General features: G+C 37.3%; 1 protein-coding gene across 1 annotated transcript in view; it reads right to left on the reverse strand.

The window, feature by feature from the left end:
• LOC107549911 (ecto-NOX disulfide-thiol exchanger 1-like) overlaps positions 1-22232 on the reverse strand; it is a 58185-nt gene extending 35953 nt beyond the window's left edge. Inside the window, exons 1-4 of the mRNA XM_016231096.1 lie at positions 22175-22232; positions 13191-13321; positions 9924-10061; positions 773-979 (exon numbers count right to left, since the gene is read on the reverse strand). Of these exons, the coding sequence (XP_016086582.1) occupies positions 773-979; positions 9924-10061; positions 13191-13200 (355 nt within the window). The 5' untranslated portion in view covers positions 13201-13321; positions 22175-22232. The remainder of the gene's footprint in view (positions 1-772; positions 980-9923; positions 10062-13190; positions 13322-22174) is intronic.
• Between the last annotated feature and the right edge of the window lie 2966 nt (positions 22233-25198).

Genomic DNA, 25198 nt, shown 5'->3' on the forward strand with positions numbered 1-25198 from the left:
CACACCAGAGAGGTAGAGGGCCTTGTCCACCATGAACTCCTCACTAAAACGAATGTGGCAGAAGTTTTTCTTGCTCTTGCGGATGGCAACAATCTCTCCACACTGGTCAAACACTTCTTTGATGATCTCTTCTGTTGCATTCTCCGGAAGGCCACCAACAAACACCGTCTTGCACCCTGGAGGTCTCTCTCTCGTGGAGGGAGGAGGAAGATCTGCAGAATCCACAAAGATGTCTTACTGCACTCATACTGCATGACTAAACATGACATAGATCAAATGAACTATTTTTTCCCCCAACATTAACTTGCTAATTTTTTATATTAAATTTCTGGAAATTTTCTGGAAAATAGATTGATCAATGTATAGGTCACATTGTATTATTACATTTAGAAAATAATGTAAAATACTGGTAAATAAAAAGAAACGTTGATTACAAACAATATAAACATGTCGCTTATTTTATTTTAGTTTCCTTCACTCCTCAACTTCAAAACAGAAATGAATATGCCTGAAGCAATTCTAAATTATAGTGACATTCATTATAAACATAATTTATTATAAAAACCAAACCTAAACAAATTTACTGAAAATACCGGCGTGTGGAAACACATAAACTTGGGCTCAGGTACCTCTGTAATTCAGTGCAAATCTAAATGCGTGTGCTTTTTGTGCATCTTTTGTATGTTTGCTGCTAATTGCATTATATAAGTCGCTTTGGAATACAAGTTGCAGCAGGTTTCAGATGGAAACAAAACAAAAATCAAAGACACACCAGAGAGGTAGAGGGCCTTGTCCACCATGAACTCCTCACTAAAACGAATGTGGCAGAAGTTTTTCTTGCTCTTGCGGATGGCAACAATCTCTCCACACTGGTCAAACACTTCTTTGATGATCTCTTCTGTTGCATTCTCCGGAAGACCACCAACAAACACCGTCTTGCACCCTGGAGGTCTCTCTCTCGTGGAGGGAGGAGGAAGATCTGCAGAATCCACAAAGATGTCTTACTGCACTCATACTGCATGACTAAACATGACATAGATCAAATGAACTATTTTTTCCCCCAACATTAACTTGATAATTTTTTATATTAAATTTCTGGAAATTTTCTGGAAAATAGATAGATCAATGTATAGGTCACATTGTATTATTACATTTAGAAAATAATGTAAAATACTGGTAAATAAAAAGAAACGTTGATTACAAACAATATAAACATGTCGCTTATTTTATTTTAGTTTCCTTCACTCCTCAACTTCAAAACAGAAATGAATATGCCTGAAGCAATTCTAAATTATAGTGACATTCATTATAAACATAATTTATTATAAAAACCAAACCTAAACAAATTTACTGAAAATACCGGCGTGTGGGAACACATAAACTTGGGCTCAGGTACCTCTGTAATTCAGTGCAAATCTAAATGCGTGTGCTTTTTGTGCATCTTTTGTATGTTTGCTGCTAATTGCATTATATAAGTCGCTTTGGAATACAAGTTGCAGCAGGTTTCAGATTCAAAAATGGTTCTTCTATGGCATCGCTTGAAGAACCTTTTGAAGCACCTTTATTTTTAAGAGTGTAATTTATTATGTATAGACTCATAAATATGAGTCTGCTCTACAAACAACCATGTATGAAAAACAATCAGATTTTGTGAAGCAGCCTGTTTAATAACAATTTTCTCAGTGTCCTGATCATGTTGACTGACTAATCAGAAGGTATCTTAAACCTCTTTTTAAAAAATTGCTAGAGTGAAAATTCAACAGTTACAATTAAAAAGTCAAAATGCATTCATATTAACACTCAAAAGTGAGATTATTGAGAGCATGCTTTTGCAATCCTGCATTGAAAATCTGAAGCCTACCTGTAAACTGCACTTTCACCGTATGTATCTAAAATGTGTTTCCACTACTACATTGTAAAATAATATATATAATGTTCATTATAAAAAAAAGAAATGCTGGCATATCTATGAAAATGAGAAAATGTGTTTTGTCTTACTAATAAGGCCTCTTAACTAAAAAGGTCATGTTCAGTTCGTTATAATTACTGTGCTGAACCACTTATAAACACTCAGTAATTTGTTCTCATTAAAACAGCTTGACATACAGAGAAATTAATATTACTGTGTTTAAAATATGTTTAAAATCTTCACTCTCATGAGATGAAAATTCCAGTCTTAATACTGGCCTAATAAAAGCTTATTTATTTATTTATTTTTCCACACGTGCACACAACTCCAGTCCATCAATTATGCAAAAATCACTTTTATAAGTTGTTTGAACATAGTTGTGTGGCCTCAGTGTGTGAAAACAGCCAGCCTATAATGGTACAAATCCACCCACTCATTTTTTTATAATCCCAATCTCTCCAAATGAGCGGTAGGGATGGGCGTATCGATCCGAAGTATCGATATATCGATACTGACGGGAGTATCGAAAGTATCGATACTCAAACAAAAAATATCGATACTAAGGTGCGTTTTATTTACCAGTGGTTTTGTTTATTTAACAAAATTAATAATCATAATGCATACAATACATAACAATTTTTAAGACTGCAGAAATATGTTAATTCATTATACACAGTATCCCACCGGTTACAATTGTGACTGACCATTAAATAAAATTTTTCACACAATTTTCCAAAAAAAAAAAAAAAAATTTGATTATTTCAAAAATTACATCCACACATCATTTGGATATTTTCATGTCTGGGAAAAATTTGGTATTAAATGGGTTAAAATGCGTTTTAAACATAAAGTTAAGTGGTTTTCATTACCCATTTTACTCTTAGTAATTTAATAATTGAATAAATTTCATAATTTATAAGTTTAGTGCAGAAGTATCGAATCAGTAGCGATATCGACGATACTGCCTTGAAAAATATCGGTATCGTATCGAAAACAAAATAAGGGGTATCGCCCATCCCTAACGAGCGGTTTCAGATTCTCCCTCTGTACACTGAAGTGAAAAAGTCCCGCCCATTTGTGACGCTCTCTGCCCTATTAGCATAGACACAGCCCTGAGTGAGAAGCAGCAGTCCGCCATTACTGTTTTCTTGCTGTAGCTGCTGGACAATGTCAGCGCCAAAGCAGCATTTCAAGTTTTTTGTGTTGGGATGCACCAATGAACATAGGAGTCATATTTTGTTTTCCAAACCGCCTTTCTGAAAGAGCTTCTTGGCACTCTGTAAGGCTAATGTTGCTAAAGCTACCATTATCGCTGCCTGTTTTCACTGGTGCTGCCTTCACATGCTACCAGAATCATGGTAAATAGGAAGGTGGTAGTTGATTGCATATGAAAGCAATGTCAAGTCAACCGCTTAAATTTTTCGAGCTCATAATCACAAATGGGACTTATAAAGTTTGTGATAGCGTGCTAAGGCACAATGAGACTATTTTTTATAACGCTATGCTCCTCGTCTGTGTGATTCATAAATGCGTATTTATTATGCACAGCACAATCAGATGACTGACTTTTAAACCGAGTACGTTTTCTGTAAAGATAACAGGCTTGTACTAATAGTGGAATGTTTATTTGTATGCCGGAGCATGAGCTCCTGAAGCTCCGCCCTCTTCTATAAGGGGGCCGGGAGAACCAGCTCATTTGCATTTAAAGGGACACACACAAAAACGGTGCATTTTGGCTCATACCCTAAAAATGGCAATTTTAACAAGCTATAAAAAATTATGTGGGATATTTTGAGCTAAAACTTCACATATACACACACATCAGAGACTTATTTTACATCTTGTTAAAATACATAGGCCAACTTTAACATCGTGTGAAGTGAGAAGCAGTAAGAAACAAATGCATCATTAAGGAGTTTTTACTTTAAACCTTCGCTTTGGGACAAAATACCAGTCCATGGTTCCTAATAATAGGGCCTTTCGCACCGCTTTAGTTCCAGAACTAAATGTACAGTACTGGGACAATTTTGCCAGACTATTTCCCAGTACCATTTAAAGGGTTGCATTCGCACCGAGAGTGTGTACTAAGAAGTGACGTAAGCCGGTCGACAGCGTTGTCATTTGTGTGCGGCGTTCAACAACAGAAACAAAGAAGAACAACATTAACAACAGGAGGATGGAGGACGCTGTGATCGGAGCTGTGTTTTTGTTGTGTCTCGCGGGTTTCACAATAATGGACATGGAAAGTTGACGTACTGTATACGTAAAGCGATTGAAAGAACGGAAAGGAGGACTAAGAATCTCCAACGACAACTGGCAGTGCTACATTTGCTACAAGCGCCTGCACGTCAGCGTCCGTCCATCTATCTATCGCTGTTCTCCATACTTGCGAAATAAGTTGACACAATGTTTACAGTATGTTTACACAGTGTTTTAAATCATGGCAGGTGAGGGCGTTTTCATACGCGTTTGGCCAATCAATGTCTACTTACATCACGATTAGTACCAGTTGTGCTGGTTAGACCCTGCTCCGGAGTAGGAGCTAATTTGGTTCTCGAAAAAGGCAGTCCGGTAGTAAAACTGCATCCAGTTCCGGCGGTGCGAAAACGCCAAAAAGTGGGTAGTTCCACAATTAGTTCTGGTACTATGAAAAGGTTCCTGTGGTGCGAAAGGCCCTAATGCTTCCTCCAGTGAAAATGTTGATCTCCTGTTGTCCTCTCACATCAAAATCCACAGACACATTTGTTTACAACAGTTTTGGACTGTTTTTGCTTGTAAACAGTGCTTGATCTGTGCATATTTCTCTCCTGATTCAGACAAGACAACTTTTTAGAAAGCAATAGAGGACTCATAGTTTAGCTGGAAGCAATGGTTTGAAGTTATCTTAATGATGGATTAGATTCTTACAAACTTGCAGCTTTACACTTCACAAGACAGTAATTGATGGACTGGAGTCGTGTGGATTAATTGTGGATTATTGTGATGTTTTTATCAGCTGTTTGGACTCTCATTCTGACGGCACCCATTCACTGCAGAGCATCCATTGGTGGGCAAGTGAAATAATGCTAAATTTCTCTAAATCTGTTCTGATGAAGAAACAAACTCATCTACATATTAGATGGCCTGAGTGTGAGAACATTTTCAGCAAATGTTCATTTTTGTGTGAACTATTCCTTTAATGATGGCTGACTGTGAAGAGAGCACTTTTAAAATAGTATCAATAGGACTGCTAAAACTAAAACTAAACTAAAAGGCCTGAGCTTAACTTAATTTACAGTTATCAGTAGCGTGACAGTAGGTCAACTGCTTTCAAAACAGGGTAGCTTTTTCCCTCTTAGGCAGATTAAATATAGTTTGATGTAGAAACAAAAACTCTTTGTTAGCAGCTTGTTTAAATTTACATTATGTCTAGCTTGTAGCTTGGCAAACTACGGTTTCAACAGTTTCACCAACACCGCTCTCCTAAACATTATTCAGTTACTGAGAGCTCAGTATTTTTACAGTGTCGTAATATTTCAACCTTAATCAGGACAATCGCGCTTACTTTGTCCTGTAGTGACATAGAACACTAAATCTAACACAAGAGATGCTTGAACTGGAAGAAAATCTTGAATCCCTTGCTGGGGAAAGAGATGATGAAAATGATGATCCATAAATCTCCCAGCGGCTGCAATCATGTGAAATGCATCAGGAGATCCATGCAAAACCCAAATCAAAATGTAAACAGGTAAATTACACACACGCCTTCACATTTATCGTTTCTTAATGTTGTTTTTCTTCAGTCAGAATGATTCAAGGACTACTCAATCCTTTGGCTCACAGCTCTTCTTTCTTTTCCAAAAACCTGCTTCAGGTTTTATTTGTCATTATTATCTGCTTTCCATTAAATTTGGATTCACTACGAAGTCAGCAGCTTGCAAAACATTTAGTTCCTACAGGCCGCAGCTGCTCATCATTTCAGAGGTGAGACTGCATTAATCAGAGCCCATCACAAACACCATTACTAAATGCAAAGCGCCAGCCCCTGCAGCCCAAGGCCCTGCAGTCCAAATATATAATCCGCAAGGAAATTTGTCTCAGCTGTTTTTTACAGTCTCGCTTTTTTTGGGCTTGAAAGATTTCCAGTCATTGCTCACCACAGCTAATATACATAATTATCCAAAGCACCCGAAATGACAATGAATAACTCTAGCAGCACTGAGTCACACAACAAACCTACATGTACTGCTTAGGTTCTATTAAAACTGAAGCTATTTGGTGTGTATATTAGGGCTACACAATTTAGGGGGGGGGGATCAAATCATGCTTTTTCCATTCAAAATTGTGATGTTTAATAATAAAAAAGCTTAAAGTTTTAAAATGTTTAAAAAAAATGTGTGGTGCTTTTTTTGTACGGCTGCACAAATCGGCAATTATATTCACAATATTAACAACAACAACAATAATAATAGTACTGTAAAATGTTATTATTATTGTAATATTTCACTGTAAAATAAAAATTATTATTTAGGATTATTTATTATTATCATTATTATTTTTAAATCCCCCAATTTGCAATATTAAAATAGTAACAACAACAACATAATAATAATGTAAAATTATTCTTGTTGTTATTGTTATTAGATTAAAATAGTAAACAAAATAAGAAATATTACTATTGCAATATTTCACTGTAAAAAAAAAAATATATATATATATATATATATATATTATTTAAAAAAATTTAAATTACAATACTACTTTTATGTTTTTTTTAAAAGTCTTCATTTTTAAATGTTAAATCACCACTTGCAAAAGAACACTTCACTCTAAAAAAAAATGCAGTGCATATGGTTATTTAAATAAATTTACAGCTTTTACAGTTTGATAATTGCCCTAAACCATATTGTGAATTTGGGTTTATTTCAATTAATTGTGCAGCCCTAGTATGTATTCAATGTATGTAAATATGTAATCAATAAATGTATAACAACTGGGTTTTTATAGTTAGTGATAAACACGCCCTTAATGCCCCCACTTGAATATTGATCATTATTAAAATACTGTAATATAACCAGGAGATATTTAGAATATTGGCATCAGACAATAAAAAAGACACCTTTTTATCAGAACTTTTCCCAAAAAATAAATAATGAAATAAATATAATAAAAATGAAAGCGCTCATTGGCTGTATTCACATAAATGTTTGGTCCAAGTGCTTCCATAAACAGCACTCAGGAAGATGTTTCTTTGTCATTACAGTGCAATAGTTAAATAGGTCATCGCGACGGCACACAACTGTTTCTGGTGAAGCCTGATTTGGGTTTTATTCTCCCTTTCTTTCTTCTTCTTCTTCTTCTTCTTCTTCTTCTAAGCTACTTAAAGCAGGCTTGGTGAATCTTGTGTAAATCTGTGCATGCATACGTTCAGGGCTTACACCATTTCTGAACCTAAATCTCCCAGCATGGTCTGTGTAAAACTCTCACAATGGAGCTGCAACAAAAGCAACTCCTAACTGCAGGAAAATCATCTGTATTTAGAGTATTATTCATTGTTGTGCTTCATCAATCCAGCGGGATAAAGCCATCTGGAAAAAAAAATGTTCTCGCAAAGCATGTCTTCTAATGAGCTGGTGCAAATAAACATTTATAATCAATAGAAAATGTGCTGAAATACTGAGAATGAAACTGCTTGTGAGGACAAATTGTGTGAGTGGGCATCTGCTCTGCGAGCAGCAAATTTATGAGCAGATACGGGACAAATGTATGTGTGTGTCATAAGCAATATGTGTGATGTTGAAGTGTGCCTGGAAACATGCTGAGGGAAATTAAAACAAAGACTCAGAGGTTATTTCAGCATTATCTGTTATATTCGACAGAAACCAGGCAAATCTTTTCCAATCATTCCTTTGAAGCTGGAATTTCTGTCAGTGTCATTATAGTCTTTCTGGAGCCAGAGACGATCCAGTCTGTTTGTTCTCAAAGGCTAGCATTTGTGCTCGTGTGACAAAATCCTCTTTCAGGTCTCTAGAGGCATATCGCTGGAAGCCTACACGTGTGACAGAAACACAGAAAGAAAGAGGATACCGTACTGTATATAAAATCCTCGTGTGAATTGCTGGAAGTGTTTCTTTCAGCTTTGGCGTATTACCAGAGGCTTTAGCTCAGAAGCTGAGGATAATAGTTTTAATATTCATTCTTAGATGATTTCTGAAATCACCCAAGAACAAAAAAAGAAAACCTATATGCAAGTCAAATGACTTGTGCCTTCCCAATTTCTCATAAATAATCATGATCTGAAATATCGGCTCTTGCATTTTAATCTGAGCCTAATTTGCCTCAATCCATGGCTTCCCTAGCGTGATAGTAATTATAATAGGATCCAAACCAAGGAGAGACTTTATTTGTCTAAAAAAAACTGACATGAGAGCCAGTTCTAGGGAATAGTTACCAAAAAAGTAGCAATGCTACTAACATTTTTAGTTTTGCATGATTAAAAATTTAGTTTTTCTAGAAACAAGTTACTTTTATATATGCTACTCATCATATGTTTGAAATAAATTAATACTTTTATTCATTAGGAATGCGTTGAATTAATCAAAAACTGACAGTAAATGAATGTTACAAAAGTTTATTGTCTCAAATAAATGATTTTAAAGATTTTCTATTTATTAAAGAATCCTGACAAATATATATATATAATGATTTCCACAAAAAAAGCAGTAAAACAGCTTTCTACATTTATAATAATAGGAAATATTTATTGAGCAGCAAATCAACATTTTAGAATGATTTTTGAAGTATCGTGTGACACTGAAGACTGGAATAATGATGCTGAAAATTCAGCTTTGATCACAGAAATAAACTAGATTTTGCAATATATTAAAATAGAAAAGAGTTATTATAAATTGTAATAGTATTTCACAATATTACAATTTTTACTATCTCATCGAACCCTTATGAAGGGTAGTGTATATTTATTAATTTAGCAGACTATATACATTTTTCAAAAAGCTGGGGTGTTTTTATAGTCACATTTGTATTGCAAGCAAATAAGGAGTGAAATAATCAAACACATATTGAGCAAAATATTTACTGATGTTCATTACTGTTTGTATATGCAGTGTTGGGGGTAACGCATTACAAGTAACGCAATATTGTAATGCATTACTTTTAAAAGTAACTTTCCCCAACACTGTGTATATGTAGCATTATGTATTAGTACTGTAGTTTTAATTTAACTAGAGTATACACTGTCACCCTAGCTCAAATTATAAGTCATATCACTGGATAATAGCATATTTAGATATGAAGATTCTGCTCAATTAAATAGTTTCATTGTAGTTGACAGCTTTGGTCGAAGCTTACTTCTTCAAAAGAGTAGCTTGACTATAGTTCAACTACTTCCACTCCCACTCATGAGTGCTGTCAAAGCTAGAGAGGTGAATTGCCAGTGTATGGAGAAAACAAACTGTCAAGCACTCTGTTAGTCCACTCGCTGCATCCACAGCTTATTTGAGATAAAATCATGATTATAAGAGACTATTTCTGTGCAGCTAACATTTACAAAAGCAACAGAGCTGTTATGATTGCAGATGGCCACTGATGATCACTGGCCAATCAGAGACGGCAATGAGGAAAGCAGTCCAGTTCTCAGACAAACATCTCTACAAAGCTTCAGTCAGCTGGGAGGATTGAGACCAGCGTTTAGGGCTCAAGGCAAGAAAGCGGTAGGTGCCACCATTCCGCCAGGACATGAGCTTTTCAGAGCCGCAACAATCCAGTATCTCAGCCGAAGAATAAAGCTCAACAAACTGTAACATGCTTCAATGTAAAATCCAATGTGTAGTGTTGCGTCTAAAGGTCACATATTTGGCTGGAGAGGCTGGAGCCTGTGCTGCTTGCCAGAGGGGGAAATATGGGAACCCCGGTTTAATATCTGCTTTTTATTCCCCCTGCCGTGAAAGGGAAGAGCAGGGAGAGCTGTGGATGAAACAGCAGGATTAGCACGCTGGAGGAGGGCACGGGGCTTTACCTGATACCAGCTGCTGCCCAGCTAAGCCCATCGGCACAATGCCCAGGTTGTTCATGGCTGTGGCCCAGGCGCTGGGATCGGCCACGGGAACGTTGATGTGGCTCTGCTCGGTTCCCAAACTGCCGATGCCGTCTGCTGCTGCAAAAGACAATACAATCCATTAGGCCCTCATGCAAAATGACAAGTACCTTTAAAACACACACTGGCTAAACAGCTGCACTGTCACCCAGCAAAATGTGGCTCCTATGCTTTGCATCAAAAACCGGTTGCATCAGTTGTGCACAGATTTAGATTATACTCTAGTTCAAGAGTGTTTAGTTAAAGCTTCAAGGGGTCTAAACATTACCTTCCCAGCAAAGGTTCAGACACCCTGTTGAAAAAAACAGCATATGCTGGTTAGGTATGTTTTGAAGCATGGCAGCTGGTTTGAGCTGGTTTAAGATAGTCCTGAGCTGGTTTAAGCTTGTCATGTGCTGTTCTTAAGCATCTAGCTCCAGCTCAGGACCAGCTTAAACCAGCTCATGACCAACTAAGGAAAAGTTGTCAGAAAAGTAAGAAATGATAAATTGTAAAAAATTCTCTCCAATACTGCTGCTTTGTCAAGTATTAATTGTTTAAAAACCACAATTGAACACCTGTTCAAATTCTCTGAAAAGCCTTTGGAGAAGGCTTATGGTAGAGAAATGAACATTCAATTCACGGGCAACAGCTCTAGTGGACATTCCTGCAGTCAGCATGCCAATTGCACGCTCCCTCAAAACTTGCGACATCTGTGGCATTGTGCTGTGTGATAAAACTGCACATTTTAGAGTGGCCTTTTATTGTGGCCAGCCTAAGGCACACCTGTGCAATAATCATGCTGTCTAATCAGCATCTTGATATGCCACACCTGTGAGGTGGATGGATTATCTCGGCAAAGCAGAAGTGCTCACTAACACAGATTTAGACAGATTTGTGAACAATATTTGAGAGAAATAGGCCTTTTGTGTACATAGAAAAAGTCTTAGATCTTTGAGTTCAGCTCATGAAAAATGGGGGTGACCAAATACTTATTTTACCGAGGAATTTACCAATTAATTCTTTAAAAATCCTACAATGTGATTTTCTGGATTTTTTTTTCTCATTTTGTCTCTCATAGTTGAGGTATACCTATGATGAAAATTACAGGCCTCTCTCATCTTTTTAAGTGGGAGAACTTGCACAATTGGTGGCTGACTAAATACTTTTTTGCCCCACTGTATAATTATCCATTTCTAACATTCTATTAAATTGTAATCACGTAAAATACAAATTTAGTCCCATTAAAAAAAAATTTAGCCTACATGACGCCCATGTCTGGTTATTGCCTAAAAAGATGGGTTTATGATGTTTAATACATTTGGCTGCTTTTAACCTTACCCTGGAGTTGGTTCACCCTCCGCCTAAATTCAAAACAGCTACAGAGAAAACCTGACCGGTTTCATTAGAGATGGCTTAGAGTCACGTCCAGAATTATTCTTGTCAGCGTGTGTATTTGGCTTAAACGCACAAGTGTTTTATAATGGACACTGCTGAAGCCTGAAGGTGTTTTTTAGATTCTGAATGGATCTGAATAGTAGCCTGTTCAGTCAGGTCAAGGCAGTAGGTTTAGTGATCTTTTGGCATCTCCTTGTGGTCCTGTTTGAGATCGCAGCTTGACTAGTGCTTAATTGTATTAAAAATGCTCTAAACAATTTTATTATAATTTTTTTTGCACTATATAGTATAGTCTATACATAAATTGTAAAAGGTATGGGCGGAGTAGGCAGGGGGTTACTATTTGCCCGTCACTGTATGCCATGGGAGAAACAGTAAATCAAACAGGAGTAGAGCTGCACAATTCTGGATACATTTTTGAATAAAAATTTTTTTTTTTGTATCAAATAGAGATCATGATTCTCCTACAGATAACTAAACAAAATAGCTTGTCTACTAGAGGTTCTGACAAAATGTTAATTGTTGCAGTCTATGTAATTTTTTACATTTTAATTATTTATTGCAAAATCTGCACCTATTTTGTGGCTAATTTTAATTAGCATTAACATAATGATCCTTACTCCAGTAAGTCAAGCAGCAGAAGTTACAGAAAGTGAAAATGTGCAAATACTATTGGCCCATTTTGGGGTGAACTAAATATGCAAGATTAGTCTTGACTCTTACATGCCACTGTTTATAACACAGGCCGTTCATCCTTTGCTGGGCCGCTTAAAAAAAATGGGGGCATAAATTAAGAGTATACTCACTTCTCCAGGCACCACTACACAACTGCCTATAACACAATATTAACATTGACACAATTGTATAACATTGTACACAATTGTATAAGCCTATATTATATAGACAGTATATAGACAGAAACAAACATTCATATACAGTCATTTATTAGGCCAAAGTCCAGAATGTCCAAGCTGGCTTTGCAACTGTATGTCATTTAAATGTGTAACAAATACAAATACAGTATTTGTAAATAATTGTATGTCATAAATGAACATTTAACAGAGAAAATGGGCAATGCCCACCACAGCCGACACAAGCACATGTGAGGCTCACAGATTTCAATAGAAACTGGTGTTAGCATGTTGCTAAGCTAATAGCATGATACTCTAATGAGAATAAGTATGCTAGCATGCATATAGTTTTAACTAAATCTACCTATTTCTTGTTTTAAACTGTATTTCAGTAGTGAGTGACATAAAATACCATTCAAAAGTTTGGGTCAGTAAAAGTTTTTAATGCTTCTGAAAGAAGACTCTTGTTCTCACCAAAGCTGCATTTATTTGATCAAAAATACAGTAAAAACCGTAATATTGTGAAATATTATTTAAAATTTTCTATACTCCAGTCTTTAATGTAACATGATCCTTCAGAAATCATGCCAATATGCTGATGTGCTGTTTAAGAAAAATTAATGTTGAAAACAGTTCTGCTGCTTCAAACATTGGTCTCAAAACAAAAATCTCACTGACCCCCAAACATATATCTTGGCTTTATTTTTTTTCCCACTGAGCACGTTGCCTTCTTCACAAAGGACACATGCGAAGCTGCCCTCAAATCTGCCATAACGAGGTATCTCATAAGACAGCATAATCATCCAGCCAACGTTTGGAACGGTTTTCACATCATTAGCAAGTGCATGACAGCTTAAAATGCTGCCCACGTAGGCAGCTCGCTTTATTTTGGAAGCATGTGCAGTTTGAGCGGTCTGCTAAACAGGACAAGTACTGGACATAATTAGAGGAGGTTAGTTACCGCTAGTCATGGCCCGTCGTCAGTGTTTGTTTCTCTGGGTGCCACTGCTGTCAACAGAGCCCTTGCTCTTCCAAGACAGCAGGCCGGGGAGAACGAAGCTCTCAGGAACTCATCACAGCATTCAGAGAAACCTGCAGCACACACAAACGAGAGCCGAGTCGGCATTCAGAGCACAGCCACACTTTTATTAGGACTATTTAATGCGGCTGAGGAAGGCCGCTTTTTTTCCCAGTGCTCCAGCTACAGATGCCTCCTCAAATAGAGCCAGGCTATAAATAGTAATGATAATCACTAGACGAGAAATATCACAGTAACTCTCATTATCGGTTCCTAATGTGTAAACTCTTACCATCACAAAGGGTCCAATAGTTTCTACAGCTGCGCTAACAAGACTGCAGGAAATGCCTTCAAGGACGTGTAGCTCCTTAAAGCCTCTTTGAGACATTCTGTCAGTGCATCCGCTCTAAATGACTTACAGCTGACCCATCAGTCTTCCATCAAAATGACACATGTCACCCGCTGATGGGTCACAGTGTGTGTGAGTGAGATCTGACCCCCTCCCGCCTGCGTTTCCCCCTGACAGATCACATCCCCTCCTCCTGCTCTCCCTATCCTCGCACATTATATCATCCTGGAAATCAAAGTCTGGGAGATGGGGCCATTAAGCTGTTTAATGCGGGTTGGAATAATGGATCCCATATGCGGCGAGCGCACAGTGCTCTGTCCCCGGCGGGGCTGTTAGAGTGAAGTATCATCAGTATGCCAAACTCGTTCCTCTCTGCCACTCTAAACCACAGCACATTATTCAAATCTGACACGCGGATATCAACTTAGGAGCGATGCAATTCCCTTTAATTGAGAAACAATCATATCACAACTTTGATTAGGTACAGTGGTAATGTATTTGATTTTATTTGCAGAAATGGATATCTGGTGAAAAGGCACGTTGATTTTAACTCTTTCAGAATAATGGCTGGCATCTCCAGTGGAAAAATTTGGAGAATGGAAAACATGGCAGGTGCTCCATGACGTGCAGTAGAGCTAAACACATTTAACCCTTTAACGCCTACTGTAGCATATTTGACACATGAATTTCTAAGGCCTCTAAATGATCAAAACTTTGTTGTTGTACAAAATCTACTACACGTCTTCTGTCATTTGATTGATCTCATTATATTGCACTGCATTATATGTTTTGCTTCCACAATAAAATTTAAATATCATCTTACTAAGACGACTTACTAAACTGACAACTGATATTTATATGCATTTTATATAAATAGTCTGTTATAAAAATTGTACTGATTTACATTACAAATCATCCGAATTTCATCTTACTTGTTTTTTTTCTCCATGTTTTCACTATATCATGCCTGATGTATTTCATATGTCAGGTTTTACAGGGTTAAAGTCTGCATGACATGAAAATTGACCTTATTTACTTTCTTAATGCATGTTTCTGGTCTTATTGTGCATGATTCATAAGTGCACGCTATTGTGCATGACATTGCATGAATGTCTTCATAATATTCAATCAGATTTAGAAAATTTGTTCTGTCTATGAAATGACTTTTCTTGTAACACCAATTTACATGATCCAGTCACAAGAAATGCATAAAATCAAAACCTGCCCTACACTTTGTCTTGTTGCATATCCTGATTCCCTCAGAAATATGCCACATTAGAATAAAACATATAGCTTTTACCTTAATGCATACATAAATACATAAGATGAGACAAGTATCGCTTGACGTGCACAGACTTGTGTTTTGCTCAAAATCTCATAAGTGACAGATTCCTTTTTTCATTTTGCATTGTTTTTTTTTTTTATTGTTTTCATGTCTCATGTCTTTTGAATTGTCTCATGCATGACACGGCTTTGTAAAAACATGGTTCTCAAGGTAAAAGATGTTGGACATTAAAAAAAATGTATAAAAGTTTTTTTTTTATTCCATGCACAAAAACTCGATCTTTGTGAACGTCCCCTAAGATTTCTTGGAATTCTCATTTAGGCCTGTTTCATTTAATCTTCAATCTGTCTTAGATATTTGTGCTAAATTTCTTTAGGAGGAATGAACAGAGACTCAAATGAGCCAATTGTTGACATACAGTATGAGTATGAAAAGTTGTCAGAAAGTTGCGGTTGGTGGTCAGTTTGTGTGTAAATGTATGTTTTTGACCAATAATCATAGGATTCAGACATGCCTTGTCTTCATACCGCCTTATACTGCCTGCAGAAGCAACATTTTTCCGTTTTCAAGCACAGCCAAGATCTCATTTGTGATTTTTCTATTGTGTGGGTGAAAAATCCAAAGCATGCATACTAAGTAAGAGTATAAGAGTGTATCGTCCTCCCTCATCTCGATCTCACTGCGGGTAATGTGTCCTTAGTGTGAAGGCAATGTAGCATCACAAACACGGCTCAGTATAGTATCATCTCCTCCCTCATAAGGTCCAGAAGACAGCGTGGGGTAAAGCACGGCCAGCTGAAACACAGCAGAACTGATAAACACATCTTCCCATCTCTCCTCCTATCAGTCTGTGCTTCTCTTACACTGGTCATTACCAACAAACCCCATGGACTCACTTCCCAACCCATCCGACTCACTTTCACATACCATGAAATATTTACACCACAACCCATGTTGCTTTTATAATTCATGGACTCACTTGACATTTCTGAATCATTTAGGTGGCATCCACTTCCAAACAAGTGGGCCTTTTCAAATTTGGAGTCCATTATGATCGGAATGTGAAAAAAAAAAAACAGAAAGGAAAGGGACTTTAAATGTGTTATGCATGTGCAAGAGGCTTGATAGTTTCCAAATGTTCCTTAGGAAGTAAAATTGATCAATCAATTTGATGTGAATTGATTTTTTTTATCACTTTTAACTTCCAATTCCAGAAGATTCCAGTTCAAGATCCAAATAGTTGTTTTTCTCTCAGCAGTATGTCAAGACTGATCTGATTAGCTGGATCTGGTTTTGTGATGTGTTCTTTGGTAAATGAAAAGGTCAGGTAAATGTCAGGGCCAAATTATGGATGGGGCCAGTGGCCAGGACCTCTGACTGCTAGGGGCCTTGTAGAATAAAACATATAGCTTTTACCTTAATGCATACATAAATACATAAGATGAGACAAGTATCGCTTGACGTGCACAGACTTGTGTTTTGCTCAAAATCTCATAAGTGACAGATTCCTTTTTTCATTTTGCATTGTTTTTTTTTTTTATTGTTTTCATGTCTCATGTCTTTTGAATTGTCTCATGCATGACACGGCTTTGTAAAAACATGGTTCTCAAGGTAAAAGATGTTGGACATTAAAAAAAATGTATAAAAGTTTTTTTTTTATTCCATGCACAAAAACTCGATCTTTGTGAACGTCCCCTAAGATTTCTTGGAATTCTCATTTAGGCCTGTTTCATTTAATCTTCAATCTGTCTTAGATATTTGTGCTAAATTTCTTTAGGAGGAATGAACAGAGACTCAAATGAGCCAATTGTTGACATACAGTATGAGTATGAAAAGTTGTCAGAAAGTTGCGGTTGGTGGTCAGTTTGTGTGTAAATGTATGTTTTTGACCAATAATCATAGGATTCAGACATGCCTTGTCTTCATACCGCCTTATACTGCCTGCAGAAGCAACATTTTTCCGTTTTCAAGCACAGCCAAGATCTCATTTGTGATTTTTCTATTGTGTGGGTGAAAAATCCAAAGCATGCATACTAAGTAAGAGTATAAGAGTGTATCGTCCTCCCTCATCTCGATCTCACTGCGGGTAATGTGTCCTTAGTGTGAAGGCAATGTAGCATCACAAACACGGCTCAGTATAGTATCATCTCCTCCCTCATAAGGTCCAGAAGACAGCGTGGGGTAAAGCACGGCCAGCTGAAACACAGCAGAACTGATAAACACATCTTCCCATCTCTCCTCCTATCAGTCTGTGCTTCTCTTACACTGGTCATTACCAACAAACCCCATGGACTCACTTCCCAACCCATCCGACTCACTTTCACATACCATGAAATATTTACACCACAACCCATGTTGCTTTTATAATTCATGGACTCACTTGACATTTCTGAATCATTTAGGTGGCATCCACTTCCAAACAAGTGGGCCTTTTCAAATTTGGAGTCCATTATGATCGGAATGTGAAAAAAAAAAAACAGAAAGGAAAGGGACTTTAAATGTGTTATGCATGTGCAAGAGGCTTGATAGTTTCCAAATGTTCCTTAGGAAGTAAAATTGATCAATCAATTTGATGTGAATTGATTTTTTTTATCACTTTTAACTTCCAATTCCAGAAGATTCCAGTTCAAGATCCAAATAGTTGTTTTTCTCTCAGCAGTATGTCAAGACTGATCTGATTAGCTGGATCTGGTTTTGTGATGTGTTCTTTGGTAAATGAAAAGGTCAGGTAAATGTCAGGGCCAAATTATGGATGGGGCCAGTGGCCAGGACCTCTGACTGCTAGGGGCCTTGAGATGGGAAGACTTCTGAAACCCAGAATGTGTGTCAGCTCAGCACAAGGTGTGTTTATTCTTGTAATTGCAACTTTATCTATTCATGTTATTTGGACATTACTTCACACAGCTGTGTGCTGACACTAACTTCAAGACAAAGGTTGGCACACTATGACTGCAAAAAATAATTTATTAAGACATTAATTCATTTATCAAGACATTCCCACAATTGTAATATTTCAAGCCAGCCAGCTCTTCTTTAGACCAATTACGAATGAATAAAGAGCAGTCTGGCTCAAAACATTACCATAGTTAAAAAAAAAAAAGCTTAATAAATTAAGGGGAATATCGTTTGCATTCATAGGGGGTTTACACACACCATTTTCAACTTAAAATGGAAACATTTGTATGCTTTTTGGCCGTTCATTTACATGACAACGGCGTTGTGGGGACCTGAAAATGCTAACTTTTGAAAACATATGTGGTATTATGTGTTCAGTCTATAGAAACAGTGACATCAACTACTGGCCTGGCATGCACAATACAGCGTTTTTAGTCATTTTCGTGAATCTGTGTGAATGGGGATTATTTTGTACGTGAAACTTTTCAAAAACTATATATATATATATAGTATATACTGTAATTTATTTATTTTATTAATTTTTTTGGACGAGTATCTAAAATGAAGCTTGTTAGGTTATGTGCATGGGTTTTTTGTACTTTCATATTCATAATTAATCAATCAGTTTTATATTTTCCATTGTTTAGATTTTTTATTTAATTACACCATTTCTAATGCTTTATAGAACTGTAGGTGATTCACTCTTAATTAATGATCTTACATACACAGTGTTATACCTTTTTTAATAGCTTATAAAGTGGGCAGCTTCTGTTGCACTCTATAAAAGCATTTTTAAAAGTCGTGTTCCATTGTTCTTCTGTCTACATCCATCTGATGGATCCAAAATGCCGAACATTCCATTTCTGAGAACATCGTGAGTATGTGCTTTCAGACATCCAGCATAAGGGTGATCTATTTATTCGCTTGAGGCCATGGAACAGATGATACACGTCCCACATGCTTCTCGTCGTAAGACCAAATGCATTCTATGCACATACCAGTTTAAAAAGCTCAGCACAGCATGCTGTACGTCAGCATACAGTCTCACCTATGCAGAACTTGCAAAAGATTGTAGCTATATCAATGCTCCATCGTAACCCACCCATGGTGTATCTAATGTTTTGGTGCAAACACATCATATGCTCAAGCTGCAGCCTGCACACAACATCAGATTTATGGCAGAATCTAATGTGCATGCTAAATGACACCTGCACACTTTCCAGGCATAAATCCCAATGGAGGAATTCACTAAGTAGCATTATATGGAGGCTTGTTTCCAACATGAACAATTGTGACATTTACCTCATAATTCTGACTTTATTTCTCAGAATTGTGAGTTTAAATCAGTTCTGAATTCATATCTAATAATGCAACATTATATCTTTATTGTACATTACTTTTGAATTTATTTTTTGTACTTTGTATTTATAATCATCAGTTTTATATTTTCCTTTGTTTTTATTAAATTGCATAATTTGTAATGTTTGTCACTCATTATTAAGTATAAGTACACAATGTTGTACTTTTCTCATTTGTTGTTAATTACACACAGTTCTGACTTTACAGCTCACTATGAAACATTATTTCTCGCAATGCAAATTTAAATCTCACAATACAACTTTATATCTTAAAATTGTGAGAATTAATGTCTGAACGGTGATGTAAACCTAATTCTGAAAAAAAAAGAAAGTCAGAATTGCGGCATGCACCTGAATTGTTTGATGTTAACTCAAACTTGTGAGTAAGCTCGTAAGTGTGAGAAATAAAGCCATAATTGTGAGATATAAAGTAACAATTACCTTTTCTCTTTTTTAATTCCATAGCAGAAACAGTCTTCCATTGTAATGTCTTTTACATATACAAAATGAATGTCAGTTTATATATGGAGGTGCTAATTTATGTTCTACATTACATTAATCTACATTAACTCTCTTCAAAACTAAGGTATAATTAGAACAGAGTTTAAATATAATATATATATAATATAAGTTTCTCAAACTGTTTCCAATTGGTTGGTCAGAACTGATAGTCCCGCCCCTATACTCACACCATTGGTTGAGCCAGTGCTGATGTGTTGGACTGATTAGAAAGCATAGAAAGCAAACAGAGCAATGCTTTGATAGCAGCACATAGCCACAATGTTTATGCTTTTTGGGGGAATCAACCTACAAAAACGGCTTTCTTACAGTTGTCACTGCATATTAAGCCTGGATAGGAGAGAAAAATTAACATAAAAAAATACACACATCATCTGTAGGTTAAACCTCTGCTTGTCTTCTCTTGACTTCTCGCTAGTGCACTGAGATTAGCAGCATATCTCACAGCATTCTGAGAGCAGAAGAGATCTATGAAAAGACTGGCACACTAACACCAGCACTCCCCTTTAGTGGAAAAGAGGGCACAATATCATTCATACTTAGTGCAAACTGTTCCTAATAATACCATTAGCAAGGCACCATTAAACCAAGGTCCGTTCATGGAGAAAAAACACATTTTGGAGGGAAATATGCAGAATTCATTTAAGCCTGTCACTGTCAACACCACAATGACTGGTTCAAAAAGCCCAATCCAGATGCAGTTAGTCAAATGACACCCAAAAAAGGTTGTATTTAAAAACCAAGGCAACTGCGCGCAAGTTTGGCTTTAAGCCAAGCACAAGTAGCCCAGAATCAGCACTCGTATCTGCAGCTCCGGGTGAATATGGCTACTTAGCTTGAATGAAATGGTGAAGGCGCCACTGCATCCGAACAAATGGAGGCAATTCTCCATCTGCTCATCCGAGAAGCACAAATGGCTGTATGGGAGAGGAGCTTTTAAGATCCCTCGCCGTAGGACTAGACCTCTGCCAGCTGACTGAGGAGAACGCAAAGTCCTCGCGCTGGAGCAAAGACACTGACACCACATCCAAGAAAGCAGCAAGTGTACTAAAACTAAGCAACGACAGTAGCGTTTGACTAAAGAGACAGATGTTTACACTGGAGAGTGTTTCTTTTGATTGTGGTTTCTAAAGCCTCTCTCTCCCTCCCACACTGTTCCTCAGAAACATGCACACCTTTGCATTATCCTAATCCCATTAGTGAGATGAAAAAGCTGGAGAATCCCTCGGTATGTATTACAGAAATGTAATTCCGGCTGGAGCATTGGTTAAGATCCAGTGAAGCGCAGCACTGATGGCTCTCTGTAATCTTTTAGTGCTGTTGGGGATGAGTGGTCATTGAGATGGGAATGAAGGCCGGTGGGAAACCAGTCTATGTTACATTTATAGGATATATGAGATCGCTAATGGTACGACCAATAAATTCCTTCCTGAAACATGTAATTATTTAGAGCCACATTTTTGGCTTTGAGTATCAATTACTGATGACACAAGTGCATTACATCACTGTGCTTACTGTAAGTGATGCTGCTATCAATACATTTACAGTATATTAATAAATGAAGTGTTGCACGTTTTTATTTGCAAATTGCTTAACATTCATTAATTATCTTCTGCACAGCACATTTTTTGAGGATTTCCAGGCCAGCAAGTAAAACAGAAAACATCAGTTAATATAATGAGAAGCATCTGCAATTTTTTTTGTGTGTGTTTTGGCTCTTCTTTGTTTCAGTGACCCAGGACTGTACTCTGACACCTACTGGCCTGGATTAATTAACTTTATAATTGAGCTATTTGCGGTTGTCTCATACACTTAAACTTATGTCTTTTTAATGTTACATTAAAAACCTGTTAACTGTACGTTACGTTAACATATATGATGGTTTAATGCCACACTCTTAATAATATTACTGTAAAATGCTGTCAAATTTATGGTTTTTGCAAGCAAATCTATGAATTACTGTATCAATGATGAAGTAAATAAACATTACCAGAAGTCTTTGCTTGACACATCACATATGATTAGATTTTATTTAAATAGTATGTATTCTGTGTTTCCTCTCATTTTTTGTTACCATCAATGTTTTGTGTTATTGACAATTAAATAATGTTTTTTAATGTTTTTTACAGGGAATAACAAAAAAAAAACAACTCAAATGAATATATAAGCAAAGTTATTACTGCATAATGGTCTATTTTGTGATAATGACCAGCAGAAAGTGCATTTTATCTTACATAAATATGGAGACAAAACAAGTTTAAATGAATAATAATGTAGCCACCAAAGTCAAAATATACATGAATCCAGCCAAAATCCACAGTAAAACTGAAGCTCAGACACAAAAGATGAAAAAACAATTGTCTTGCAAGATGTTTCTCTCACTTTGTTCAGCACATTTGTAGCTAAACAGGCAAGAAAAATGAGCAGTTGTCACCAGTGAGGACAAATGGGGTTGTGCTGGAGTTCGCTGTAGAGATATCTTTGCTTTTATTTTTCTGTGTGTAAAAATGAAAAAGCCTACCGTGACTGGCAGTTGATGCCAGAACAGAAGCCAAGAGCCATGTCTGATCCTCCCTGACTGGCCATTTCATCTCCCTGCCCTACAGCTTCCACCTAATTGGCATTCACTATGAAGCATATCCATGTCTTTCAGCTGCCCTCTATCCACTCTGTTGCACCAAGGTACAATCTGTAGTTGTGTGTCAAAGCAGAACAGACCTTCATCTGTGGATTATTTCTCTTTGTTCTCTCTCCGGGCAGCGCCGGGCACGTCGCTGACAGCTCTGAGTTCAGTGTTATATGACAAACAGGAAACCAGGCCTGTGCATTTCTGTCATAAGACTCCTATATGAGGACAAAGTCATTAGTTGGCCATTACACCGCAAAGCTAATTAGTGTGTCTTTAGGGCCTGCGGAAGCATCCGGGAGGATTCTGAGCGCCTGTGGATAGCCGGCCTGCCACTGTCAGACCCCAACGCTTCTCAACTGTTAATGAAGACAAATGTGTGCGATTGTGTTTGCAGACATTCAACACAAAGGAGCATGCAACGGAAGTCAACTTCTCACATCTGCTCACTCCCTTCCTCCAGCCTTTCAGCCACGATCCCTCACTTCCTGCAGCCATTCTGTCTGTCACACACTATTTTTCTTTCTCTGACCACTCAATCTATGTCTTTTTCCATAAGCTAAGTAAACTATCTTTTTCCTGAATATGCAATATATTTCCTCGCCTCCGCTCAATCACTCCAGCTCAGACTACCTGCTCCACTTTCACTCGGTTAACTACAGTAGTAAACGCTACAGAATGGCAAGTGGCAATATTGGATTAATTCAGCCATACATGTTTGAACCAGAAGCTGATTGCGAAGAAGAGGAAGAATGAATTTTACAGGGTTGTCTACAACCAGCAGGGTTATGCGATTGGATACATAAGGGGTTTTCACACTAGAGGAGTGTTTTCATAGCTCCTATAACTATTGGCAGAAGTACCCACTTTTTGGCGTGTTCGCACCGTAGGACCTGGGAATGATTTTTGTTATAGGAACACCTTTTTGGGGGACTAAATTAGCTTCTACTTCAGAGTAGGGTCTACCCCAGCACAATAGGAACTACCAGTGACGTTACTGTATGTCGATTCGGCAAACGCATGTCATACGAAACACATTTTCAAAAAGCTATGTAAGCACACTCTTGTTTTTACTTACTCCAAATCTCCATGAACGTGGAAAAGAGTGATAGATAGACTTACGCAAAGTCTAAGTACTTCTCTGGCCTAGGTACTTCTTTATGTCACTTAAGAATTCCTACTGGCAGTGTGAACTCAACCAGGAAAATGGCCCTATATATGGGAAAATTTTGTTCTTGAGGGACCATCCTGGTGGCTAGTTCCTATATCTAAATTCCTATAACCCTATGTTTGTGACGGTAGTAAACAGGGACTGCATCAAACTGCATTTTTGAGACTGTCTTTAGTACTGTACACTGCACTTTTAAGGAGTAAATGCTCAACAATGGCATTTGTCTTTAAGGGGGCCTGAACTACCTTTTTTATTATTTTGTACTTATCTCTGAGATCCACTTATAATGTTATAAAGATGTTTACATCAAAAACATCATCATTTAGAAGTAATGGGCTATTTTCTGTCCTGTTTCTAACCCCCCTCATCAGAACGCTCTGTTTGAATAGGTGTGGCGGATTGAAGACTCTGCTATGATTGGTTAACAGTTGTGTTTGACAGTCTATGTCCTTCACAGATGGACGCTGCTGTGATTTAGGTTAAAAATCCATAAATACTCGCATCAAATGATCTGTTTAACAGACAAAGCAGTAGTGACCATGTAATAAAAACTGTTACTCACACTTGTGTTGCGACAATACTGTTGGATCCAATATAGTCGGAACAGCATCGACTTTCAGTTTCAATCGTTCTGAAAATCCTGTGTCGAATTGTTCCTTGTTTGTAAACGAATCCATGGAAAAATGAAGCGAACAAAGGACCAAGTTCTTACTGACGCTGTCTGGATCTTCATTTAAAAAAAGTTAATTCACTCTTTCCTAACATTGGGATCAGAAGGAATGCAATGCAAATACTGCGTTTTTCCACAACTTGGCACTGCACAGCATCTTGTTGTATTCACATTTTTACATCTTTATCATTTCATTTCTGTGTAGACCTGCCTTGGTCTCTCTCGTTATTTACATTACATGCACAAATCGGTGGGCGGGGCTAAACAGGCTGTGATGTAGAAGCAGGCGTTGATCTTCTTCTGTGGAGGCGGTGCTTATCCACACTTACATCATGGCACATTCCACAAGCTGTCGTTTTGGCAGACGGGCTTCAATATAAGCTGTTTTTAAGCTAATGATGCAGTTTTGAGTTCTGAAAATTACAATATGTATTTATAGCACAATAACCTCTTATATGTCAAAAGATCAATGGAATTTTGATTTCTCAGTTCATGACCCCTTTAAGAAGTGGGAAAATTCCTACATCGTAACCAGTTTGTAGTATGTGGCATCACTGATGCTCTTCTGGTCTGCTTTGTTGTGAGTCACACTGCAATGGTTCTATAATACATTTCAAACTTGTATAACATCTGGCTGACCGATTCTGAGTAATGAGACTATAGTAATGAGCAGTGGCCAATGAAACTGAGAGAGAGACTGCAAGAAGACAGAAAGGCAGTAGGAAGTGGGCATAAAAAACATCACACTGCTGCCCACATCTCTCCAACTCTATGTGCTCATTCTGTGCAAAAACGAGCACAAGCCCTGTTGACATTGTGTCAAGAATGAACTTGACACAATGAGTTTGTGTGAGAACTATTGGGACCGACTTTGCAATATGTGATAGGGAGTTGTATAGAAATGTCACATGCAGTCGACAGGAGCAGGGTCGCCAATCACTCTCACTTGAATTGAGGAGGTGTTTTAAATTCCAGTGCAGTTCTTGAATTTGAAACGAGGCAGCAAACAGGATGCAGAAATGTAATTTAAATGCAGAATTCATAAAAATATTAATTCAATATGGATTACCAATAAACG

This window comes from Sinocyclocheilus grahami, unplaced genomic scaffold (genome assembly GCF_001515645.1).
Source record: "Sinocyclocheilus grahami isolate Dianchi unplaced genomic scaffold, SAMN03320097.WGS_v1.1 scaffold383.1, whole genome shotgun sequence".
NCBI lineage: Eukaryota > Metazoa > Chordata > Actinopteri > Cypriniformes > Cyprinidae > Sinocyclocheilus > Sinocyclocheilus grahami.